We start from the raw sequence: 22,806 nt of genomic DNA on the forward strand, positions 1-22,806 counted from the left end.
TTATAGTTACATAGGAATAGTTGCAGGTAGAATAACAGAAAGCATTTTGTTCAGTGATAAGGCAATGGGAAATTGCAATTCAGATGGTTTGAAAAGCTAGATGACAGATTATAAAATCTTATTCTGGTATAGGATTCTTTCATTGGGTTAGAGAGAGAGAGAGAGACCAAAAGAGAGAGAGAGAGGGGGGGGGGGGGGTTCATTGTAAGAGAGCTCAAATAGCAACTAATCTGACTCCTCAGTACTTACTATTTGTACCTTGAGGATGCAAAACTTAAAGTACTGATGGCAGAAATGCTTAAAATAGAAAAGCTGTTATTATCTGTAGCTGTCAGAATTTTTATGGTTCTTACCCAAGGGGGAGGGGGACAGGTCACTCAGGCTCCAAATTGAGAGAAAACCATCTGTTGTGAGACTCACATATACTAGAAACAGTGAAAGAACAATGGGGATAATTTAACATGGTTTTCATGTTTCTAGCAATATTTATTTCTCTGTATTTCTAGCCTTGTCACACAGAATACAAGTTTTCCTTTCATGTTAAACACTGTAAGTTAAACTTATATATGGTTCCTCCTCTATATCAATACCTTAGGCCTTTGTAGAGTACTATTCTTGTACAAACATCTAATATCTTTGTAACAAAATTTATAATGTATATCTGTAAACTGTACAGAATGTAATTTTTATTATGACTATGTAGTATTTCACATATCCTGTTACAAAAATGATTACAGCCAACTGTTCCAACAATGACAAATTCTTCTCTAAATTACACAATACTCAATATATGGAAAACCTTATGAAAGTTGTATATGTTTGTGGTCACGAGTTAAAAATATAGATAACATGAAAATCAGCATTCATCACAGAGGTGAGTTTACAAAAGTACTTAGCAGTTGTACAGCAGATTGCACTTTAGATCACAGCCTGCTTCAGTATGTATGTTTATTCCTTCTAGTGACATATCTTTTCTCTGATAGTAGGACACTGCCATTTAAGCAGTAATAGGTAACCCCAAATATTGATCTTATTTTCAATTTCCTCTCTGATTATTCACACTTCTTAGCATCTTAACACCACAGCTTTTGTTAAGACAATCTATCACATCACATTTCAATGTTTCCATGTTGTTAACCATCATTTTATATATCAAATTAAGATTCTTCAATATATCTTCTATTCATCAGGCCACAGGGTGTCTCTATTCATCTGAAAAATGTAAATATGCATCAGTTTTCAAAATACACTAATAAAAAACAAAAGAAAAAAAATTTATTGTATGGATACTTAACAAAATTCATAAATGTGTGACTGTAGTGGAAAGAACACAGACGAATATTTTGGAATAAATCAGTAAATAGATTGAAGGATAAGGCAAGAAGTGTTAAGATCAACTGTAAAACGTGGATATGATGAATTATGCAGTCTTACAGAGCCACTTTTTCAATTAATAGGCCCTACTGTATTCACCCCTCCCCCATCTCTCTCTTTCTCTCTCAAACACACACACAAAACACACACACACACACACACACACACACACACACATACACACACACAAACTGCACTTCAAATTGCTTTTATGTGCTTTAAAATTGTAGTGTAATGTCTGCAAATAACACTGAAATGGGAATCAGTTGCAAATATATTTCTGTACACCTACAGTGCAAACCACTGTGAAGTGCATGCCAGAAGGATTATGGTTTTTTCAGTTCCATTCACATCAAAAGTGTGAGAAGAAGGATTTTTCTAGTTCATTTGTGCTTACTTTAATTAGTGTCAACTAGCCTTCTTTGTCCCTATTGGAGTGACCCAAGTGGGGTTGTAGTGTATTCCTAGATTCCTCACTTAATACTGGTTATCATAGGTCAGGGTGGCTATTTGTTCTGGTAACTGGTCGGAGAATCTAGTAAGCCTCATCCATGTTTTTATAAATGATTGTCTGTACTCTTCTGCATGTTCATTGCTACCATGTGAAGAAGCAACAAAAAGCAGACCATTAAACCAACTCAGTGTCTTATTTTCCCTATTATCATCTCCAGCCACAGGTATCTGAAGAATCTTAGTTTGACCCAGTTTCCATTTCACTCCCATACATAGCCACTCATGAACCAAGAAATGGATGACCTCAAAATCCCATATCACCTCTTATCTAATGGTGAGCTTCTTGAGTTACTATGTCATGACCCATGTCATGTTACAACAACATGAAAACTGTCAGACAGAACAGGTAACAATTGTATCCATAATAAAACTGAAATTGGAGGGGCAAGGCATGTGGAAGAGGAGTGGATGGCAGATCGACAAAGATACTTCCATTATTGTTTTCTAGAGATAAGAAAAAGTTGAGAGAAGATTCTAGTGGAATGCGTCTGTACAATATTAAATAATATGTGGATGCAACATGAGTGCATATAGCTGAAGGATGTAATCTATGGAAATGTCTGTAGGAAGTCAGTATCCAGTGGTGTAAGTCCAATGACTGACAAATTTGAGAATGATGATTATGATGATCAGAAATTATACATTATTAATAAATTTTTTGAACCATGCATCTCACCAGGCAATTTTCAAATCTGACAGGTTGAAACCTGCCGTGATACTTTTATGCATGAAGAATACACTGAAAGAAACACAACACTGCAAGTATTCTTGAAAATTGTCAAATTCGTAGCTCATCAGGCAGCTGAAGAAATTTAAAATCTGTTGTAGCTGTAGTAGACAGTGCATGAGCAACATGGTGGGCACATAGGCTTGGTTGACAGCACATAGGTAAACAGATAACATGGCACAAAACAATCATAATTTGTAAAGCAAATATCAGTTCCATTGATAATTTCTCTGAATTAACTATTCACAGTTTGTATCCACTTGAATTTGTACCTCATTTAATGTTCATAATTGCCTTTGCGGTATTGCTAAGTGTTAACAGTGGAGATAATCAGAATTAATTTTCTTTGTGAGTTCTTCATAGGAACTTGGTAATAGCATCTGTGTTTGTGCGGATGTTAGATTTTCACAGTAATGTGGAATCCAGTTAATGTTTTCAGCCTTGCAAAGATGAAATACGAAGAATGCACTATGTTCTGAAGACATACATAAGTATTATTTATTAGTTAATTTTATGGATATTCATTCATAAGTAACTATGCAAACATCAGAAGAAATAGGAAATAACTGATGATTCTGTGAATTGTGGTTCAAACAATGACTGTTGTCTTCATTAAAATCCAGAACAAAAATACAGCACCTTCCTAGCCCAAATAAAACAGGTATGGCAATAGCCTTCAGTGTCAAAGAAAGAAGGAAGGAGAAAATGCTGAAACTTTTAGGCAGATTGAAACAGTGTGCTGAACTGACATGCAAACTTGAGACCTTTTCCCTTTCACAGGCAACTGCTTTACTGACTGAGCTAGCCGGGCACAACTCACAACCTCTCCTCAGCGCTCTACTTCCGCCAGTACCTCATCTCAATTTCAAGTTTCAGTCCAGCACACAGTTTCAGTCTGTCAGGAAGTTTCAAATCAGCACACACTCTGCTGCAGAATGAAAATGTCATTTCAAAAACACATAAAGTTTAGCTTTGTGGAAAGCTGAGTCCATTTCATAAAGTCTGAACCGAAATCATATAAATGAAACAAAGATTTACATAAAGTATGACATATGTGCCAAAATGAAACTCACAAAATTTTGACAGAAAAACTATTCAAAAGATTTAGAACTAATAATGGGAGTCAGTGCATCATTACTGAGGGAGATCTAGATGACTTGTCCCTCTGAACAGCAAGTGATATTAACATTACTGATTCTTTGTTGATCTAATTAAACATACCAGTATTCAGGAAATTATATGAGAAAGATAGCTGCAAAATTACCAAGTCACTTCAAGTAAATGTGTAGAGGAGATGTGATTAACATAAATAAAAAAACGAGAAATTCATAGCTGACATATAGACAAAGCTTCATTTTTTGTCCTAAAATGCAGTGTATAAAGCCAGTCAGTCAGGCTTCGTGCAAGAACCATGTGCAGATTCCACTTTCTACTTTTGAGCAAAAGGAAGACAAAGTTGTTTCTGCAGTTGATGAATGCTGCGACACATTCATGTATAACAATTACAGTGATAAGTATGAGTGGATTACTGCTTCTGCAGCTTTATTCCTGTCCTCAGGAATCCCAAGGCAAATTAGGACCAGAAATTTAAAAAAAGGACTGTTTATTCACAAAAATCGTGTAATCAACATAGCACATTCTGGAAAAGTGGTAGAGAATAATTTTCAGTGTTACATCTTGGACGTCTTCTTACCAGTTACAGCAAATAATTCACTAGTTCTGTTGGACTCTTAGCCTGGATTTAACTTCATATCTGTCTTTAAGAAGGCAACAAAAAGGTTACAGCAAATAATTCACTAGTTCTGTTGGACTCTTGGCCTGGATTTAACATCATACCTGTCTTTAAGAAGGCAACAAAAAGAATCAGCCTCTCGATAAAGAAATTTTTCAACACTGTAATGTATTTTTCAGAAATTTGTTAGACAACATAATTTCTGATACTTCCTTATCATTTTTGGTTTATCAGTGGTACGGTATTGTTAAACTTCACTCATTTCTGCAGTGTCAGTTTGCATCAGCATGCTTTAGAAATTTGATTAAGTATGCATGGTACACAGTATAATATGCAGAATAACAGCCATGACCATTACTTACTCCTTCTCAGTTCTGTCTAAATAAAACTAGTAACTACTGTGATGTGCCTAAATACATTAATTTTTCTTTCATCAGGTGTACCTTGTGTAAAGAAAATATTTGTTTTCGTCGTGAAATAGACACTTTGCATTTTTGAGACAGCCACTGGAAATAGTCAAGGAACAGCTTCATTTTTAGTGAAATACACATTATCCAAAAATCATCATAACAACTACACTACAGAAATTGTTATAAATATTTCCTGTCAACATATTAAATTCCAAATTGAAGTAAGTCTTTAGTAATGCAACATAATACATTGCTTTGAATTTTTTCCTCTGCTAATCACTTGTCTAACAATTACATCTGCAACCGTTTAGCTGATGAAATGAATTGAAAGTTATTCTACAGATTAATGATTTGAGACATTTTTGGTACAGTTAACTGCTTAAAATTTTGACTTCACACTATGTGGTGCTACTTTCTCCTGTCGTGGCTCTGTTTGCTTATTCACCAGTTTGGGCAGCAAGCAGTGGGCACGAGGGAGGGGTGGGGGGTGGCAGGGTGGGGGGGAGGAGGGCTGTATCTTCATGCAACAAAAATGAGTAACTTTAACATATTTTTTAAAAAATACTTGCAGTGCACCTTAGCAGCTAAAATTTTGACAGTGCATTTCTGTCAGTGTCTGCTTGTTCTATGAACAATTTCAGGTTACATTTTGACATGTTGGATTGGACCATTCCTTTATATCTATACAGGAGAGCTTCCCCTCAATTCAAAACAGAGAGCAACACATTTTGGCTTATTGTCCAGTTGGACATCAAGAAATTTTCCACACATTGTTTCATTCAGAATGTGCATTTCTGTGGCAACAGCAAGCCACTTTTATATGTCTAAAATTAATAAGTCTTTGTAAGAGTGATTACATCAGCTGTTAAATTACAAGAAGAGAAGAGCTGGCCTCTAGTTATTTTAGAGGCATTATAATTCAAAGCACTGCTGATGGACACACGTAAAAGTAGAAAATAGCACTACATCCCACAGGTCACTGGGCTCTAATCAAAAACACTGATTTCCTAGAATTCTGGAAATGGGAACTTGTTCTCCATCATACCCTCATCCTCATTAAAAACTTGTCTCAGTTCTTTTTTTCCCAAAGGTAGAATTTCATTATTTGCTTAATTATTTTTCCTTCTATTTCTTATGTGTATCATTACTTCCACTTATAATTTCTCTCCCTCATCTATCCATCTACACTTATAACTCATTTACATACATCTACATCCATACTCTGCAAACCACTATGAAGTGCATGACAGAGGGTACATCACATTGTACCAGTTATTTGAGTTTCATCCTGTTCCATTCACATATGGAGTACAGGGAGAATGATTGTTTCAGTGCCTCTCTTTATGCTATGATTATTCTGATCTTGTCCACACAATCCCTATGTGTGTGATACATAGGGGGTTGTAGTATATTCATAGAGTTATTATTTAAAGCCAATTCATGAAATTTTGTTAGTAGAAAAAAATGGCTCTGACCACTATGGGACTTAACTGCTGAGGTCATCAGTCCCCTAGAACTTAGAACTACTTAAACCTACCTAGCCTAAGGACATCACACACATCCATGCCAGAGGCAGGATTCGAACCTGCGACAGTAGCGGTTGCGCATTTCCAGACTGTAGCGCCTAGAACTGCTCGGCCAGTCCAGCCGGCTTGTTAGTAGACTTTCTCAGGATAGTTTATGTCTATCTTTAAGATTCTGCCTCAGTTTCTTCAGCACCTCTGTAACACATTCCCACAGGTCAAACAAACATGTGACCATTCGTGCTGCCCTTCTCTGTGTATGTTCAATATCCCCTTTTAGCCTATTTGGTATGGGTCCCACCAATATACATGAGCACTATTCGACATTGAGTCACACAAGTGATTGGTAAGCAGTCTCCTTTATAGCCTGATTGCACTCCCCCAGTATTCTACCAATAAACCAAAGTCTACCACCTGCTACCCCTACAACTGAGTCTACGTGAACTTTTCATTTCAAATCCCTACAAAGCATTACACATAGAAATTACTATTAGTTGACTGATTCAAACTGTGACTCATTCATATTATAGTCATAAGATACTTCATATTTTCATTTTGTGAAGTGCACAATTTTACATTTTTGTACATTTATTTTTTCCTTCTATTTCTTAAGTGTATCATTACTTCCACTTTCGCGACATATTTCTTGAATAAAAATTCAAGATAAATTCAGGATAAATCTCCAAGCTTTCGACCACTACCTCCATGGTCGTCATCACGGCTAAAACTGACTGTCGTAAACTAGTGAGGCTCTCACTTTTATATTCTAAGGACGGCTTCTGATTGGCTGGAATACATCATAGCAACAGTGATATGGTGCATATTGAAGTCATGCTCTCTACTTCCATAGATGTAATTTAGACCCCGCGCTGCTTGCAGTGCCATCCCTTGAATCAGGAGGTAAAGTGCAGGAAGTTTTCCTCTGTGGTTTATCTTTATCCAGTGCACTCTTCCAGGTGTTGCTAAGTGCATAGCCATTGTCTCTGTTAAATTAGACTCAGCGATAATAACTCACTGGCTGCAAGCAGGGTATCTTTGTGGAATTAGACAGTGTTTTGTTTTCCAACGTTGTATGGCTTTATCTCTGTGACAAGTGACTGTTCATATCAGTAAACATAAATGCTATACTGTGTGTGTTGACTTGTGGAGTTCGCTTTGTGTTGTTTAGCTATTCAATTTTGCATATTTGACAAATTTTGCTCATACCTGTTTTACGTATTTGGTTTGTGGATATCAATATGCCCCGTTTCAACAATTGAGTGTTTAAGAAAAGGCATAATGAGTGGAAGAAGAAATATTTTGTTGTTTCAAAGGGAGATGCTGCTCAGACTGCTCCACCAACTACTCCAAATGAATGTGATAGAATTTCTTCCAGCAATAAACTTGGTGACAGCAAAGAAAAATATGAAAACTATGAAAGTGAAAGTAATGATGTGAATGAAATAATTAACATTTCCTTGCTCTCTAATATTTTGAAACATAACGTATTATGCCAAGTTTGCAAAGAAAGAGGACTGGATTTGAAAATAACTTCACACATTGGTTTGGTATGTAAAATGTTATTGAAGTGTAACAAATGTCTGCAGAAGTTTCGTTTTCTAATTCTAATGGTATTCCTCATAGTGGTAATAGTGGAAAGAAAGTGTATGATATAAATGTTAGGCTAGTGTATGGCTTGCATTGCATTGGCAAGGGCAGTGCTGCAGGGACAATGTTACGTGGAATTATGAACTTGCCAAAACCATCAACCAAGTTTGGATTTTATAATGAATTGGTGGGATCTTCTGGTGAAGATGTTCCTCAAGCAACAATGGAGAAAGCAGTTGAAGAATCTGTGACAGATAATGGGAATTGTAGAGATTTAACTGTTGCTTTAGATGGATCATGGCAACGTAGAGGTAATAAATCTCTAAATGGAATTGTGACAGCTACCAGTGGAGACAGTTGCAAAGTATTTCATGTTACTATTCTCTCAAAACATTGTAGATGTAAGTGCAATACCAAGGATGAACATAGTGAAAGTTGTGAAGCAAATTTTCACGGCACGAGTGGAGCAATGGAAGTAGAGGCAGTGAAAGCAATTCTTTCCAGATCACATGAGTAGTATAATGTATGATACACTACCTATCTAGGATATGGTGATTCTCAGGGATATAAAGCTGTAGAGTAACTCAAACCTTATTTATGGCAATGAAATTCACATTACAAAAGAGGGGTGCATTGGACATATGCAGAAGCACATGGGGACTCGCTTTCGCAAACTAAAGCAGACATTAGGATCCCTGAAGCTTAGTGATGGTAAGACCCTTGGAGGAAGAGGAAGATTGACAGATGAAGCAATTGATAGATTGCAGAGGTATTATGGGTGTGAAATTAGGCATAATACAAGAAGCAGTGAGCATTTGACGAGAACAGTATTGGCATAATTTTTTCATACTGCATCAACAAATGAGCACCCACAACATGCACTGTGCCCCACAGGTGATGATTCATGGTGTAAGTACCAATCAGGAAAGGAATATGCTCACAAAAACAGTTTGCCAAATGCTGTAATTGATGTAATCAAGCCCATGATCAGAGATTTATCACTGCCAAGTTTATTGGAAAGTGTTTACATGCAAAAACACAAAATCCAAATGAAAGTGTAAGTAATTTAATTTGGATTAGGATTCCCAAAAGAGTGTTTGTACAGATAAAAACATTGCATTTTGGAGTGTATGATGCAGTGGCAACACACAATGAAGGAAACATTATCAAATGTGATGTGGTGAAACGTTTAGGTTTTCAACCAGCACACAACACCATTTCCACAATGCGCCTTATTGATGAAGAAAGACTAAGAGGTGCAGGAAGAAGAGACAAAAGTCTAAAACATGCAGAAAAAGGAAGAAAATACCATTGAAAAGGAAACTAACACTGGAAAAAGAAGGGGATGCTGATAATCCATCACATGGGGCAAAAATGTATTAAAAAACTTTGGAAGCCATTTCCCGTTAACTTTAAAATTTTCGTATTTGAGGGACATTTTCTCAAAAACTGCTAACAATATTCAATGAAATTTATACACAATATTAAACTTCCTGGCAGATTAAAACTGTGTGCTGGACTGAGACTTGAACTCAGGGCCTATGCCTTTTGTGGCAAGTGCTCTACCAACTGAGCTACCCAAACACGACTCACACCCCATCCTCACAGCTTCACTTCTGCCAGTACCTCATCTCCTACCTTTGAGTCTCAGTCCGGCACACAGTTTTAATCTGCCAGGAAGTTTCATATCAGTGCACACTCCACTGCAGAGTGAAAATCTCATTCCATACACAATATTGTTTACTTTCTTCCTTAATTTTTATAACAAATTCTAAAAAATATTGTATAATTCAAGAGTTATAGAAGAAAAAGTGCAAATTTTTAGAGAAAAAAATAAGTATCTGTTTAAAGAAATTGTGGAACAAGAACCAATAAATATTTCTTAACATGGCATTATAACTTTGTAGAAAAATATTCAATGAACATGAAGTCCAAATTTCAGAGCAATATGTTTAATGATTTTAGAAAAAGTGTTCCTTCTATTTGCTAAAATTAACATGGAGGAGATGGATTATTCCGGCTTTCCTTAAGTACAAGTGAACAGAAGTTTTCACTAAACCTTTCAGTTACATAAGATGAGCCTGGTGAGTGATAAAAGGATCCAAATTCCATTTTATGGTCTATCCTATGTATCATCTCTGAACTAAATCTGACATAGAACTTAAAATTGTACTATCTGAGACCTAATACTTTCTCCAGTGCCTTCTTCTCCCCCTTTTTCTCCCCACTTCCTTCATCAGGAGGACACTCTGGTGTCTGAGTTATCTATGTCCCATGCCATTCTCCAAAATCAATTCTCTTCTTTTTATTTTCATGATCAAGTTAACTATTTATTAATGCTTTACACACAAATCATTGAAGTTAACTGACTCCAAAGATATACTGAGTCATGTCTCCAAATATCATTATAACCATTAGACAATCTGTCCTATGGTTCTTTTACTTAATTACGTATGATAGTTCAATTGAAATATGTTAGATCTTTTGGACATTATGGTGTCAAACCATCCAGTATTATTACTATGAAAGATTATAGTGGTTAGTTTCAAACTGTCAGTTGAGTAACATCATCACACCTACCTGTAGAACATTGAAATTTCCATTAAGAAAATGAATCAATAATGTTACTATATTCAAATTTGCGTGGATACTGTATTTAGTATTTAAGTAAGAAATCTATATCTAGTAAATGCTGAAGTAGCTTTTAGCACTTTTGAAGGAAAAAAGTCCTGTAAATACATCTACAGTTTGTTTCATCTACCACTTTAAGGCACTATAAGTTTATTGCATGGTACTGAATAAAAATCAGTTTGAATTCTATAAGTAACTGACTCAAAGTAACTGTTTAAATTGTAACAGTGATCATTATCATGCACCCAGATTTGTTTTTAATATAGGAAAATGAAGATTGAGGTTTAATGTTTTAAAGCCAATGAGTACAATTGCAAATTGGGGAGGAAAATCAGCTGTGTCCTTTTCAAAGGAATCATCCTGGCATTTTTCTTAAGCAGTTTCTGAAGAGCATGGGAAACCTTAATGTGAATGGCCAGATGGGGATTTGAGCTGCCATCTCTGCAAATGTGAGTCCAAGTTCTATATGAGAGATTCAGCAAGAAGTCTGCAAATTAAAACCCTCAGCAGGATGTGTACCTATGTGGAAAATGATAATGGTAAAATTAAAGTATTTGAGGAGTAAATTTAGTTAAAAGTACTATAATATAACCAACTAAGCTACAGACAGACTGGTAAAAAAACAGTAAAGTGTTATTATAATATTAGGATCTATAGTAGTCACTACAAAAACTTTCATCTTTATATATATAATTTTACTGTACGTGTGTATGTCACTGAACTCCTCTTAAATGGCTGGACCGATTTGAATGAATTGTTTTGTATGCGTTTGGGTGGTGCCCTGGATGGTTTAGATTCACAAATCAGCCCGGTAGATGGTGCTGCAGTTGGTATCTAGGTTATTTATCTATACTGCAACTAAACGGCTGGATCGACTTGAATGAATTTTTGTGTATGCATTCAAGTGGGGGCCTGGAAAATTAACATTCTTAAATCAGCATGATAGGTGGCGTTGCATTTTTTTGTGCAATCAGATGTGCTAATGGAAGTCAAGAGTAACGCAATGAACGCCTTTGAGCTAATGCATTGAGACAAAGACTGGCCCGTCAATGAGTCACTGACACATTCAGAACACGTGAACAACAGCATTTGCAAGTGTACTGCGCATTGACAAGTGCATCACTTCTTTGCCTTGCGTTTGAATATGAGTTAGAACATTGACTATTCATCACTTTCACAAATTGTAATCAGTGCTATGAACAAACAATGCCAACACTGTCATGAACTCAAATACAAAGGTGAATCGGCCGTTTTATGCTGCATGTCTGGAAAAGTTGTATTGCCACCATTGAATTCGCCACCAGAACCATTGAAAACATTATTGTCGGGAGGTACATCTCAATCTAAATTGTTTTTGTGTAAAATTCGCAAATTCAATTCGTGCTATCAAATGACATCATTTGGAGCAACAAAAATCATTCAGAATGAGGATGGTCGCAATTTTCAATCAACGTTTACGTTTCAGGGCCAAGTGTATCATCAAATTGGTTCTTTAATGTCGATCCCTGATACTGGTTCAAAATTTCTGTAAATCTACTTCATGGCTGATGAGGAGCAGCAAATAAATGCACGCTGCCAGTACAACCATATCGAAAAGATTGAGGAGCGAGAAATGGTGGGTATTTTAGAACCGTTTTTACAGAATCACAACCAGTTGGTCCAGTTGTTCAATTCCGTTTCAAACAGACTGCAAAACGACAACTATATGATCGTCATCAAAGCAGACAAAGCACCATCTGGGCAGCACGCGGACTGATATAATGCACCCACCATTAATGAAGTTGCAGTTGTTATGGTTGGCGTCACATTTGAATGTCGAGATTACGAATCCAACGCAGAGAGAACACAGTGCATACGATTGAAAACAGTCATCGCTCTTACAACACTTTGCAATATCCATTGATATTTTGAGAAGGAGAAGATGGATATCATTTAAATATCAAACAAAGAAATCCAGCAACAGGTACAATCTACACATGTCATTACCTAATATTTTATTTTTATGCACAATTAATTTCTTTTTGTCTTAATTATATTTTTAATTTGCAGGTACAGAAACCAGCAAGAAAGTGAGCGCAATGAACTTCTAAGCATATCGGTTAGTGATTCATGCCAATGAAGACAGTAATATTCTACGATGCTGCCAGCTGTTTCATCAATATATCGTTGATACGTATGTGAAAATTGAAAGCAAGCGATTACGATACATCAGGTATAATCAAGCAAAACTTTGAGCTGAGGAATACATTCATTTGTGTGATGCTATTGTTGGTAACATGGATGGAATAACTAATATCAATGACATCGGTATTTTATATATTCTTCCATCATCAAATATTGTTAGCCCACTTCATATACAAAAATATATTCAAGACGCCATGACTTTTGCGCACGCGTACGGACGACCAGATTTGTTCATTACATTTATGTGTAATCCAAAATGGGATGAAATTAAAATTACATTATTGTCAGGTCAAACTACAATAGATCGGCATGATATCACTGCACATGTCTTCAGACAAAAGTTAAAATCGTTGATGAACTTGATTATACATTCCTCTGTATTTGGTAAAACACGTTTCTGGCTGTATTCTATTGAATGGCAAAACCGAGGTTTGCCACATGCGCATATTTTGATTTGGTTGGTCAACAAAACACAGTCTGAAGAAACTGATAAAATTATCTGAGCGGATATTCCAGTTCGGAATATCGATCAAGAATTGTATGAGATTGTTGCCGCTAACATGATCCATGGTCCATGTGGTGCTATAAACATGACGGCGCCGTGCATGGACAATGGAAAATGTACAAAACGTTTTCCAAAAAATTGTATAAATGATACAATCACTAATATCGATGATTATCTATTGTATCGTCGTAGAGACTCTGACCATGGTGGTCAATCACATCAATTACGCATGTCAAATGGTACAACAGTTGACATAGACAATCATTGGGTGGTTCCGTATTCACCATTGCTGTGTAAAATCTACAAAGCACACATAAACATTGAGCTCTGCAGTTCGGTGAGGTCCATAAAATATATATGCAAATGTGTCCATAAGGGGAGTGATATAGCTGTATTTGCTGTTCACAATGTTAATGAAAACGATGAAATAACACAGTATCAAATGGGCCGATACATCAGCAGCAATGAAGCAGTTTGGTGTATCTTGGGTTTTCGGATACACGAAAGAGACCCCACTGTTATACATTTGGCCGTGCACCTTGAAAATAGGCAGCGTGTTTATTTATGACACTGCTCTACAACGTGCATCAATTGCCCAAAAACCACATCAACTGACATTTTCAAACTATGCAACCAATCAGGTATTCCTGGTCAATTCGCAAAGACATTAATGTATACTGATGTGCCACGATATTTCACATGGAACAAACAGTCAAAAAAGTGGGAACCATGAAAGCGAGGTGTTCCGATTGATGGATACAACGGAATATTTATGGGAAATACATTAGGCCGATTGTATACAGTCCATCCAAAGCAACGCAAATGTTTCTTCTTGCGTTTATTGTTGGTTAATGTTCCTGCACCGACGTCTTTCCAATACTTGCGAATAGTCAATGGCATTTTGTACAACACATATCATGATGTGTGTCACGAATTACCTTTGCTGGAAGGTGACAACCATTGGGATATTACACTTGCAGATGCAGCATTGAGTTCCTCTCCTCACCAAATTTACCAATTATTCACCATATTATTGATGACACGTTTTCAATCTCAAGCTTCTGTCCTCTGGGACAGATATAAAGATTCCATGAGTGACAACATTCTGCATCGCATTCGGATCGCTGATCAAGATCCCAACATCACTTTTTTGCCAGAAATATATAATGAGGCACTAATAAAGATTGAAGATGTTTGCATTCTGATTTCGAATATGCCACTCATTCATTTTGGTATGCCCTCACCTAACCACCCAGCAACAGACATCATTAACAGCGAGATTCAGCGCGAACAACAGTTCAATACGGTCTGTTTAACTACTTTCGTTGAAAATAATGAGCAACTACTCACTGATTAAAAAAAGAATGTATACAATCTAATTAATTTTTCAATTGCAGCAGAACAAGGTGGATTCTTTTTTTTGAACGCACCAGGTGGCACTGGAAAAACATTTCTCATCTCACTAATACTTGCACGCATTCGATCGCAAAATCATATTGCGTTAGCAGTTGCTTCATCAGGTATTGCAGCCACTTTGCTTGATGGCGGGTGGACTGCACATTTAGCACTCAAGTTGCTGTTGAACATTCACACAAATCCAGATGCAGTGTGCAACATAAAAAAGCATTCCGGTATGGCTAAAGTTTTGCAAAAATGCATATTTATTATCTGGGATGAATGCACTATGGCCAACAAGCATTCACTTGAAGCTCTTGATAGAATGATGAAAGATCTAAATAATAACACCAGGCTTTTTAATGGTGCCTTACTGCTGCTGTCCGGTGATTTTAGACAGACATTGCCGGTCATTCCACGCGCTATATATGCAGCTGAAATTAACGCATGTATAAAACAATCTTATCTATGGCGAAATGTCAGTACATTACGTCTTAACACAAATATACGTGTTCAACTGCAAAACGATTAATTGGCACTATCATTCTCCGAGCAATTGCTCAACATTGGAAATGGAACAATACCATTGCATGGAGACACACAATGAATCAAATTGCCAAACAATTTCTGTAACATGGTAAATACGAAAGATGCTTCGATTGAGAGCATATTTCCAGATTTACCAGCTAATTGTATTAATCATGCGTGGCTTCGTGAATGAGTTATTTTAGCTGCAAAGAATATCGTTGTTGACGCCCGGCCCGGCAATGAGATATTGTTCAAATCGATCGACACTGTTACCGATCCTGATGAAGCAGTCAATTATCCTGTTGAATTTTTGAATTCACTGCATTTACCAGGAATGCCGCCACATAACTTGCGATTAAAAATTGGCTAACCTATCATTTTACTTGGAAATTTAAATGCACCTAAGCTATTCAATGGTACAAGATCAGTCATAAAAAAATTATGGACAATGTACTTGAAGCTACAATTTTGAATGGCAAATTTGAAGGTGAAGTTGTTCTTCTGCCACAAATCCCAATGATCCCTTCAGACTCACTCATGCCATTCAGATGTCTGCAAATTACAATTCGCTTGGCATTTACCATGACTATTAGTAAGTCACAAGGTCAAACAATGTTGATTTGTGGCCAATTATATGTGGCATGTTCTCGCCTTGGAAAAACGTCAAGTTTATTCATTTATACTCCTCAGGAATTGACTAAAAATATTGTTCATCAACTCGCATTAAGATAAAATTAAACAAACATTATTGATTATAACGAATTGTTTTTAGAAAAATTGATGTTCTTTCAAAATAAAGAATAATGAAATTACTATATTATTTGTCTTTCATTTCATACTTTGTTTAATATCCTAACAGCTTGAAATATCATGTAGGACAACTTCTGTCAGGTCCGCTAGTTACTACATAAAGGATCCACATATATCAGTATACTCACATCCATATCTTGCCAGACCATATTAAATGCTCAATGAGTAATATAATGGTGTGTTCAAATGAATTAAAGCAATTTCTGTTAGACAACTCAATCAATTGAACTAGAAATGATTTTGACAAGGATACTCAAAGCTGTAAAATTTGGTTATAATGAATTCATATCAACACTGTAATATTAAAATTTTTCGTAACTTTAAGTCTTTACTTCTGTAATGTATCATGCTTTTAAAAAACATATATTTGACTACTTTCCATATTTCAGTGACTTTTTTCCCTTGGATCCATGAAAAAATATAGTCACATTTTATGAAAAGCAAAGTATATGTAACTAAAATATGCAACCAAAATTGATTCTAACTACATCTAAACTGTACCTGTCTTGGAGAAGATAAATTATTCTGACTTGCACTCCTCCTCAGACCACTTCTGAAACACAAGACAAATTGAGGTAAAAGTGCTGTACATTTGCCAAAAGAAAACCATACATAAAAAAAAATCATTATTTACAGAGTGGTCTCAGAATATTTACTTAATATTTAACATTCAACTGTACTTTGTCAGCACTGGAACTTGGGTGAGATAATCCAGTGTTTTTAGAATGGCTATTGTAATGTAGACAGTACACCAGTGAAATTTGTTAAATAATGGACTCTGATTAAATTGTAGTCAATTAGTAAACAGTCCTACATAAGCGTTCTAAAACAGTCAAAGGTGCTACAATTGTGACACTGTTACACTGACGTGGCAAAAGTCAAGGGATAGTGGTATGTACAGGGTTATTACAAATGATTGAAGCGATTTCACAGCTCTACAATAACTTTATTATTTGAGATATTTTCAAAATGCTTTGCACACACATACAAAAACTCAAAAAGTTTTTTTAGGCATTCACAAATGTTCGGTATGTGCCCCTTTAGTGATTCGGCAGACATCAAGCCGATAATCAAGTTCCTCTCACACTCGGCGCAGCATGTCCCCATCAATGAGTTTGAAAGCATCGTTGATGAGAGCTCGCAGTTCTGGCACGTTTCTTGGTAGAGGAGGTTTAAACACTGAACCTTTCACATAACCCCACAGAAAGAAATCGCATGGGGTTAAGTCGGGAGAGTGTGGAGGCCATGACATGAATTGCTGATTGTGATCTCCACCACAACCGATCCATCGGTTTTCCAACCTCCTGTTTAAGAAATGCCGAACATCATGATGGAAGTGTGGTGGAGCACCATCCTGTTGAAAGATGAAATCGGCGCTGTCGGTCTCCAGTTGTGGCATGAGCCAATTTTCCACGGGCTACACGTGAAACTTGCCCGCACACGTTCAACAGTTTCTTCGCTCACTGCAGGCCGACCCCTTGATTTCCCTTTACAGAGGCATCCAGAAGCTTTAAACTGTGCATACCATCACTGAATGGAATTAGCAGTTGGTGGATCTTTGTTGAACTTCGTCCTGAAGTGTCGTTGCACTGTTATGACTGACTGATGTGAGTGCACTTCAAGCACTACATACGCTTTCTCGGCTCCTGTCACCATTTTGTCTCACTGCGCTCTCGAGCGCTCAGACGGCAGAAACCTGAAGTGCGGCTTCAGCCGAACAAAACTTTATGAGTTTTTCTACGTATCTGTAGTGTGTCGTGACCATATGTCAATGAATGGAGCTACAGTGAATTTATGAAATCGCTTCAGTCATTTGTAATAGCCCTGTATAGACAGGGTGTTACATAAAGGTACGGCCAAACTTTCACGAAACATTACTCACACACAAAGAAAGAAAATATCTTATGTGGACATGTGTCCAGAAACGCTTACTTTCCATGTTAGAGCTCATTTTATTATTTCTCTTCAAATCACATTAATCATGGAATGGAAACACACAGCAACAGAACGTACCAGTGTGACTTCAAACACTTTGTTACAGGAAATGTTTAAAATGTCCTCCGTTAGCGAAGATACATGCATCCACCCTCCGTCACATCAAATCCCTGATGCGCTGATGCAGCCCTGGAGTATGGTGTATTGTATCACAGCCATACACAATACGAGCACAAAGAGTCTCTACATTTGGTACCTGGGTTGTGGAATTGGTCCACCTCTACCAATCCACTGGTCACCGAATCTGTTGTTGAGAAGCGTACGAACACTTCGAGTGAAATGTGCAGGAGCTCCATCGTGCATGAACCACATGTTGTGTCATACTTGTAAAGGCACATGTTCTAGCAGCACAGGTAGAGTATCCCATATGAAATCGTGTTAACATGCTCCATTGAGCATAGGTGGAAGAACATGGGGCCCAATGAAGACATCACCAACAATGCCTGCCCAAACGTTCACAGAAAATCTGTGTTGATGACGTGATTGCACAATTGCGTGCGGATTCTCGTCAGCCCACACATGCTGATTGTGAATATTTACAATTTGATCAGATTGGAATGAAGCCTTATCTGTAAAGAGAACATTTGCACTGAAATGGGGATTGACACATTGTTGGATGAACCATTTGCAGAAGTGTACCCGTGGAGGCAATCAGCTGCTGATAGTGCCTGCACACGCTATACATGGTACGGAAACAACTGGTTCTCCCATAGCACTCTCCATACAGTGATGTGGTCAATGTTACCTTGTACAGCAGCAACTTCTCTGATGCTGACATTAGGGTCAACTGCACGAAGAATCGCCTCGTCCATTGCAGGTGTCCTCGTCGTTCTAGGTCTTCCCCAGTAGCGAGTCATAGGCTGGAATGTTCCGTGCTCCCTAAGACGCCAATCAATTGCTTCGAACGTCTTCTTGTCAGGACACCTTCATTCTGGAAATCTGTCTCGATGCAAACATACAGCACCACGGCTATTGCCCCGTGCTAATCCATACATCAAATGGGCGTCTGCCAACTCCGCATTTGTAAACATTGCACTGACTGCAAAACCACGTTCGTGATGAACACAAACCTGTTGATGCTACGTACTGATGTGTTTGATGCTAGTTCTTTAGAGCAATGAGTCACATGTCAACACAAGTGCCGAAGTCAACATTACCTTCCTTCAATTGGGCCAACTGGCGGTGAATCGAGGAAGTACAGTACATACTGATGAAACTAAAATGAGCTCTAACATGGTAATTAAGCATTTCCGAACACATGTCCACATAACATCTTTTCTTTATTTGTGTGTGAGGAATGTTTCCTGAAAGTTTGGCGTACCTTTTTGTAACACCCTGTATACAGATGACAACAGTAACAATGCAGAAAAGGCAGTGCATTGGTGGAGCTGTCATTTGTACTCAGATGATTCATGTGAAAAGTGTTGAAACAAAATTATGGCTGCATGAAAGGAATTAAAAAACTTTGAATGCCGAATAGTACTTGGAGGTAGATGAATGGGAGATTTCATTTTGGAAATCATTAGGGAACTCAGTATTCCGAGATTCACAATGTCAAGAGTATACCGAGAATGCCAGATTTCAGGCGTTACCTCTTACTATGGACAATGTATTGACCAACATTGTCAGATCAGCGGCATTAGCAATGAAATAACCATAGAAATCAGTATGGGATGTACAGTGAATGTACCCATTAGGGTAGTGTGGTGAAATTTGGTGTTAAAGGGCTATGGCAACAGACGACCGAAGCAAATGAATTTGCTAATAGCATTCCTTCACCTCCAGTGCACCTCCTGGGCTCATGACCATATCGTTTGGACTCTCGATGATTGGCCTGGTCAGATGCATCCCACTTTCAGCTAGTAGGAGCTGCTGGTAGGGTTCGAGTGTGGCACAGACCTCAAGAAGCCATGGACCCAAGTTGGCAACAAGGTGCTGTGCAAGCTGGTGGTGGCACCATAATGGTGTGGGTTGTGTTTACATGGAACTGACTGGGTCCTTTGTTCCAATTGAATGGATCATTGAGTAGAAATGGTTATATTTGGCTACTTGGAGACCATTTGCAGCTATCATGCATGTCATGCCTGAACAATAATGGAATTTTTATGGATAAGAATGTGCCATGCAAATGGTTTGAAAAATCATTCTAGATAATTCAAGAAAATGATTTGGCCATTAAGATTTCCTGAGATGATTCCCATGAAACATTTATGGGACATAATGGAGAGGTCATTTTGTACACAAAATCCTACACTGGCAACTTTCTTGCAATTATGGATGGTGATAGTGGCAGCATGACAAAATATTTTTGGAGAGGACTTCCAACACCTTGTTGAGTTAATACTATGTCAAGTTGTTGCACTATGCCAGACAAAAGGTTGTCTGACATGATATTAGGAGGTGTCTCATGACCTTCGTCACCTCAGTGTACAGGCAACTGTTTACAAAATGAAGGAATATTAGTATGGCAAGATCATTAGAGATTAGCACAAGCTTATATTTGATAAGGATGGGGAATGAAATTGTTTGTATAATTTTGAAATAATCTCAAATAATTTTTTAAACCAAAGAAAACATAAATATGACTGAATGGATGGGGAATATGAGTGCAGTGGATTAATTAGTGGTTGGTACTACATTGCTCGGAAACTGTTAGCAGGTGTCATTCTGGTTTTAATAGCTGTGTACAGTGTTATATTAATAAATAGTCTATAAATGTCTAGTTACATCAAAGTAGAAATAAAGTTAGCGAATTTTTACCCCATGACTAGTGGGCAGCTGTTGCAGTTCATGCTAATACAGGCACTGAACAAAACTTCATGATGCCCCTAGGATAAACACCTTATTTGTGGTTATTTTGTAAGTTTCCTATAATGCAGTAAATTGTATTTCATTTTCCCATAGTACTGTAGCATTTTTGCAACTGTTCTGAGTAGGATTATTAATTCTGTTGAGTAAAAATAAAGGTCATTGCCAGGACTTTGACACTAGAAAATATATTCATATTATCTCTTCCTTTAATATTATCTTATTGGCATGTGATCCAGGAATTAATATTATTATGAATGAACAATATCTGAAAACTTCAAAAGCAATTTAAAATGGTAAAAATGTGTCAATTTATTAACCATAAAAATTTCATGATTTTAATACTCATTTAAGTCAGTTAAAATATTAAGTCAGTAATTAAGAAAAAACTTTTCGAAAATATCTTAAATTTTTAAAACTAAGGCCACAAAAAGCGTTTGAAAATATTTGGAACCTTCAAAACTAAAGCTACAGTAAGCTTTTAATGTCATAGATTATATATGTGTTGGTAAAGTTCTGATAGAATTTGGATTAAAGGAAACCACTCAGCAAAAGCCGAAGCATGAAGTCACAGATAGGCACACACAAAAAGAAAGACAACATTTTACCTTTTGGAGTGATCCTTTTCCAGGCTTGTGTGTTTGTGTTTACTGTATTTATTTTACTCTAGCTCAAAGAAGGGCCACTCTGAAAGATAGCAAGTTTTCTTTCTTTTTGTGTGTGCCTGTCTGTGACTCCATGAGTCAGCTTTTTCTGAGTGGTCTCCCTTAAACCAAAAGTAATTATATTAAGTTCCACTTTTTGACAGGTTTTAAAAAATGTGCATTTCTTAATTTTTTCAGCAAATTCTGAGTAAATTTTGTTCAATTTCAAATATACGAATAATTCCATTCAACTGAATGCCTGTTTTATTCATTTCTCCATTTTGTTGACATGACATTAAAAGTTCTTTCACAGTTTGTTCGCATCCAAATGAGTGCAGAGTGAGCAAACTTTCTTGGAAGTTTCAATGAAATCTCAACAGCCAATGGAATGACAGAAAATGTGTACTGTGTATGATCAAATGTTCAAATGTTTTTCACTTGTGCCCACCAACTGTTTAAACTCATGATCAGTTTACTGATGCTTGTTTGCTAGTGTTAACAACAGTGCAAACCATGATTATGAAATTTTTGTGCCTGGGCCATAAGCAGGCAAGTCTAATAAGGAAAAGATATACTTCATTTCAAAAAGATGTACAAGTGGAATCTTTATTCAAAGACTGTCATTTTCAGTAACGGATGGTTGCCAGTCCTTGTTATGAGCAAGCAGCATCATTATGATGATGATGTGTTGATATACTATCATGTTAAAACTCATACCTGTACATCTACATGATTATTCTACAATTTACAATTAAGTGCCTGGTAGAGGGTTCATCGAGCCACCTTTAAGCTCTATTGTCCCACTCGAGAACAATGCATAGGAATAATGAACACTAAAATCTTTCTGTGCAGGCTCTGGTTTTTCTTATTTTGTTATGATGATAATTTCTTCCTATGTAAGTAGGCACTAACAAAATATTTTCACACACTAAGGAGAAAGTCTGTGTTTCAAATTTCATGAGAAGATACTGCCACAGTGAAAAACAGATTCGTTTTAACTGCACAACCCAATCCATGTATTATATATATGGCACACTCTGTTCTGTTTTGAAACGGTACAAAATGAGCTGACCTTCTTTAAAGTTTTTCAGTCTCCCCTATCAATTCTATCTGATGTGGATCCCACTTTGCATAGCATTACTCTAGAAGAGGGCAGACAAGTTAGTGCAAACAGTCTGTTCAGTAGACATGTTACATTTTCTAAGTGTTCTGCCAATAAATCACAATCTTTGCTTTGCTTTCCCCACAACATTATCTATGTGATCATTCCATCTTGTCTAAATCATTTTGCAATTCATTTTGATCATCTGACAACTTTACATAAATGGTAAATGGCAAATCGTAAATGAGAGCACCATCTACAAACAATCTAAGAAGGCTGCTCAGATTGTCTCCTAAAACATTTATGTAGATCAAGAATAACAGAGGGACTATAATACT

General features: G+C 36.9%; 1 protein-coding gene across 1 annotated transcript in view; it reads right to left on the reverse strand.

Annotated features, from left to right (window-relative positions):
• Positions 1-317: 317 nt before the first annotated feature.
• The window catches only part of LOC126162095 (kinesin-like protein KIF19), a 585,325-nt gene continuing 562,836 nt past the window's right edge, over positions 318-22,806 (reverse strand). Inside the window, exons 17-18 of the mRNA XM_049918372.1 lie at positions 16,421-16,472; positions 318-1,212 (exon numbers count right to left, since the gene is read on the reverse strand). Of these exons, the coding sequence (XP_049774329.1) occupies positions 1,180-1,212; positions 16,421-16,472 (85 nt within the window). The 3' untranslated portion in view covers positions 318-1,179. The remainder of the gene's footprint in view (positions 1,213-16,420; positions 16,473-22,806) is intronic.

The sequence above is a fragment of the Schistocerca cancellata genome, chromosome 2 (genome assembly GCF_023864275.1).
Source record: "Schistocerca cancellata isolate TAMUIC-IGC-003103 chromosome 2, iqSchCanc2.1, whole genome shotgun sequence".
Classification (NCBI taxonomy): Eukaryota; Metazoa; Arthropoda; class Insecta; order Orthoptera; family Acrididae; genus Schistocerca; species Schistocerca cancellata.